At 38.2% G+C, this 5060-nt stretch overlaps 1 protein-coding gene across 1 annotated transcript in view; it reads right to left on the reverse strand.

The window, feature by feature from the left end:
• Positions 1-2103: 2103 nt before the first annotated feature.
• The window catches only part of LOC107701089 (melatonin receptor type 1B-B-like), a 22001-nt gene continuing 19044 nt past the window's right edge, over positions 2104-5060 (reverse strand). The window contains exons 3-4 of the mRNA XM_016503021.1: positions 3804-3862; positions 2104-3679 (exon numbers count right to left, since the gene is read on the reverse strand). Coding sequence (XP_016358507.1) covers positions 2832-3679; positions 3804-3862 — 907 coding nt within the window. The 3' untranslated portion in view covers positions 2104-2831. The remainder of the gene's footprint in view (positions 3680-3803; positions 3863-5060) is intronic.

Genomic DNA, 5060 nt, shown 5'->3' on the forward strand with positions numbered 1-5060 from the left:
GTACATTAAAACAGTAATATTGTGAAAAATATAGTTTTCTATTTTAGTGTGTTAAAATTTAATTTATTCCTGATGGCAAAGCTGAATTTTCAGCAGCCATTACTCTTTCAGAAATCATTCTTATATGCTATTTTTTTATTAATTTATTATTATCATCAATGTTGAAAACAGATGTGCTTGATATTTTTAAAATGTTATGCAATTGAATAAAAATTGATAGAATGTTCAAAATAACAGCATTTATTTGAAATCGAAAGTATTAATTTCCTATAGTATGTCATGGGTTTTAATAAATTTAGAGTTGACACCCATTTTTTTGTGGCGGTTTGATGCGGTCACTCTAATTAAGATTGGTTATTCATTTAACAACTATTTGTTTTTGTGCCTGAGAAATATTCCTCTGAATTATTATTTATATAATTAGATTAGTATGTATTTAAGTAGATATTGCCCCTTAAGTAACTTTCAAAATAGTTAGCCTCTACTATATATGTTAGTAGAGAGCGGTGTAGGTAACTTGCTTGATTGTGAGTGAACTACATTAAATCATGACTAACTTGTCGCAAAGTAGCCTGAAATTGCTGATGACATATTTATTTTCCTCACAAATAATATTCTATATTCCAAAACCTTGTCTGGTACAACTCCCATTACATTTCTGCTACAGTTTTCAACCAGACTCCCTCCCTGCAACCCTTCTGGATAATGCATTCAGCAAATCGACAACAGGATTGCTCACAACTTGGCCAAGTGTTTATGTTATCAACCACCTCAGTCCACCATCTGCTGGGACACCAGCCACACATCCCCCATAATTCCCTGCGCAGATGTGGCCATAAGGAGCAAGCTCATCCCAATCTCCCCATGTAATCCCTCTGCAGCCCATTCATACCAGAGAGAGGTTGCACAATCACCAATAGACTTGGCTTTCATCAGTTTGGTTCCTTTCTTTTATTCAGGTCAATGGTGAAGCATGTTCTCACACAGTACAATCACACTGCATGGAACGTGTCATTATGGCGGGAGGATTAAATCACACATTGCCAAATCAAGTGAAGACAAGCACAGACAACATTACATTCGAACCAGGTCTCTTAATATTTTCCCCTTTTGCCAGTAACCTTCATCTTAATCGAAATTCCTTCTGCGTTTTACTCACAGATCATTTGTTGAAGAAAATATATGGTTTCAGAGTCATGCACATTTCCTGGCAAAGTAATAACCCCAAAGTCATGAATGACATTTAATATTTGAAAGATAAGAGGTGAGCACCGATTGAAACTGATGACTGACTGACCACACGCTGTCGCCGTTCACTTTGAAAAAGCTAAATTTCTCTTCGCAGAATCCGCATGAATTTTTTTTTTAAGTTTGTGCTTTATCTCGCTGTGCTGGAAGCTCTTCGCTCATTAAAGCTCTGTTGACGTTGCATTTAAATTAGGATGCTTTCAGAATCCCATTTGGTTTGATCTGACAAACTGATTTGGTATATCAGATACTTACTGTCAATGCATTAACGTTTGGCACCTTGAATAAATATATGGATTTTTTCATATTTCAAGTTAAAGTTGTAAGAGTAAGGCAGAAGTTCGGAACTGAAAATGACTAAAATATATGATGCATACTGATTTATACAACAGACCCACAAAATCGTACAAAATGTTTTCAATAAATAGTCATAGATCATAAACAGATGCTAAATAAATTGATTTAAAACTTCATTTAATTTTCAATATAAACTGGGAGTTAAATATATCTTAATAATGACAGAAATGGATCACAACATCAAAAATTAACAACCAATGCTTATTGGAAATATGTGACTGCCTACATTTCTGCAAAACTGCAAAAATGTACCTATACATAATACAGTTTACTGTAGTTTTCAGGTGAAATGGACACTAGAGACAGAAAAACACCAACAACTTTCTTTTCCTTTCACACAAATTATGATTATGGAGCAGATTATTGATGAATAAAGACTCATTTCTGCACGGTTCCTTCCATATCCATAATACTATGTTATGACCTCAAAACACTTTTACCATAGTGCATGATTTGTAAACTAATACGTTTTAATGTTTGCATCACATAATTCGCTCCATTTAAATGGCTTTTCTGACATGGTAAACTTGCTCGGTAGCTCACCTGGTACAGCTGGCACATTTGCGATGCGGAGCACTCTGGTATAAGTCCTGTAAAACACAAGTCATGACACTCCACAAAAGAGCTCAAACCCTTGTTAAGCCTTGAAGCTAAAATGGCATGGTTGCTTCAGCAAATGTGTTTTTATCTTACATTCGCTTTTCGGTAGGGTTTAGTGTAGGTGGTACATAAATTTCAAACACAATGGAGCATTCACATTTTTGCGCCACTCACCCGACATTTCATTTCTGAATTGCTGCGTTACAAACAGCGTAAAAAAGCATTAGCATGTTCATGTTCAACTGTTTCAGAGAAAATTAAACACGCCAGAAATTGGGGTTTAAAATATAATTTTGCAGCTATTTTGTACCCACAGGAATGTTATTTTCATGGCGCTGTACTGTTTGATAAACCTGCATCTCCAATGCAGAAAAAAACTGAAATGGCTTATAGCGCTGCTTGTAGAGGTGTCATCTGAAAAGTTCAGTGAAATGTAACAACACATTTCAGGTTTTGCAGAAATTTAGGCAGTCACATATTTCCAATTTGCAAATAAAACAAGCACCCTGAGTTGTGCATAATGGTTCTGTAGCATTCAAAATATGTGTTCACAGTTCAAAGCATGTAAATTTGCTTCATGCATCCATAATGTTCCTCTCTGAACAGTGATTGGCTAAAAACAAAAGTCACTCATTGTTATTAATGGCCGGTGAGGGTTTGCTCCTCATCCCATCTGTGGCAGCCCTGGAGGTCTCAGTCACAAACCTCAGAGGAATCCACACCGACGTCATGATCCGCACGTACTCCTTTCGGAAATTCCGATTGAGGAGTCCGTAAATGATAGCATTGAGGCAACTGTTGAAATAGGCCATAAAGTAGCTGACCACAAAGAGCCACTCTGGAATACGTGGAGCCATGACCTCTGGGTCGATGGCCACAGCAAGACCGATTAGATTGAGCGGAGCCCAGCAGATTGCAAATAAAACAAACACCACAAACATGGTGACAAAGTTGCGCAGGTCGCTGGGTCTCACCCTTGAGCGTTCCTCGCTCTTCACCTTCCGCCTCACCTGTATCACCAGAACCCAAATCCTCAGGTAGCAGAAGGTCACCACCGCGATGGGCACCAGGAAGTGAACCACCACCACCACCACAGTGTAGGAGCTGCTAGCAGTCTGCGTGAAGGTGCAGGAGTAAACGCGGGGGTCGTAACTCAGCGAACCCACGAAGAAGTTGGGAAGAATGGCCAGCACAGTGAGTGCCCAGATCAGGGCCACTAACAGCAGCGTGTTACGGAAGCTGTAGAGACGTCCGTAGGCAAAACTGTAACAGATGTAGCAGTAACGGTTGATGGCGATGCCAGTGATGTTGAAAACAGAGCCGATCACACTCAGGCCCATTAGGAATCCGCTGACTTTACACTGGGTTTCCCCCAGAGACCAGCCGTCATGGAAGATTGCATACAACACCACCGGGTAGGGATAGAAAGTCACCACCAGGTCAGCAAAGGCCAAACTGACAACAAACACATTCCCTGTGCAAAACAGAGCAAGAGAAAGAGGGCTTGTAAATAATCTCATTTCTACTAGCACAGATTGATGCCTATATGATAGCACAGTTTGTTATGCCTACTGTGGCAAAATCGAAAAATTTATTACTTAGGTCTTCAACCCTGCTCCTGGTGCCCCTCTGTTCTGCAAAGTTTATTTCGAACCGGCTTCAGCTCACCTGGCCTGTGATTTTTCAAGTGATCCCTGAAGTGCTTGATTAACTGGTTCAGGTGTGTTTGATTAAGGTTGGAGCTAAACTCTGCAGGACAGTGGGTTCCCAGGAGCAGGGTTAAAGGTTGTTTTATGTGAAATAAAATGTATATATATATATATATATATATATATATATATATACTTTACACTGTGGCCACGACAAGATATATCAGTTTCAACTAAAATATAAAGAAGCACAACATTGTTTCACTGGAATAAAATATATTTTACAATATATTAAAATCAAAAACAGTTCTTTTAAATTGTAATAATATTTCTCAGTATTACTATTTTACTATAATTTTCATTAAAATAATGCAATTTTGGTAAGCATTTATCAAATAAATATCAAATAAAAAGTTATTTCAAAACCACTAAAAAAACTTACGTACATTTTTTTGAACGGTACTGTACATTGACCCTACCCTTATTTTTAGTTTGTATGTTAACATTTTCTGTTGTAACAAAAACTATTTCAGTTGTACATGAAAATCATTTTGGCATGTGTTTATGATTCTTGTAAGGACATTTATGTTGACTATGCCTTAAAAGCCCCTTTTCGAAGTATACTTGTCACTTTTGATGCCCTCGCTTCCTGCCTTTGCCCTTCCAAGCCTGTTTTATGCCTTTTAAATTGAATTGGGGTAAACTCATGTGAACGACAAGCTGAGAACCAGAGAGCAAATAAGAGAGGCCAATGACAATGCTACAGAGTGAAAAGAAAAGACAAAGAATGAATCACATCAGCTTCAAAAGCAGGATCCCCAGGGAGTGTGAAGCCTTTGATTATACTGTGAACACAGAAAACACATCGCTCCGTAAAACAGTGTGCTCTCTTCTAGCCTCTGCCCTCTCAGATTAACCTCATGCATGGTCTGCTGCGTTAAAAGTTCTGTTATGTCGACCAATCCATTTACTCAATTTCTCATGTTAAACAGTCACTGTTTACAGCCAATGTAGAATCAGTTGACTGAGCCATCTGATTAGTCCAGACAGCCCTTCATTCTGTGTTACTGGTGGCAAAGATCCTCATACAGACAAATTTGCTATAGATGCATGCCTGTAAATTTAAGTGCAATTTTGAGGATTTCCCAGTTATTTTCCCAGGTAGAATAATGAAAATGTTAGTAAGTGGAAAGTTCAAACCCCCCC

Source organism: Sinocyclocheilus anshuiensis, unplaced genomic scaffold (assembly GCF_001515605.1).
Source record: "Sinocyclocheilus anshuiensis isolate Anshui unplaced genomic scaffold, SAMN03320099.WGS_v1.1 scaffold907, whole genome shotgun sequence".
NCBI classification, from domain to species: domain Eukaryota; kingdom Metazoa; phylum Chordata; class Actinopteri; order Cypriniformes; family Cyprinidae; genus Sinocyclocheilus; species Sinocyclocheilus anshuiensis.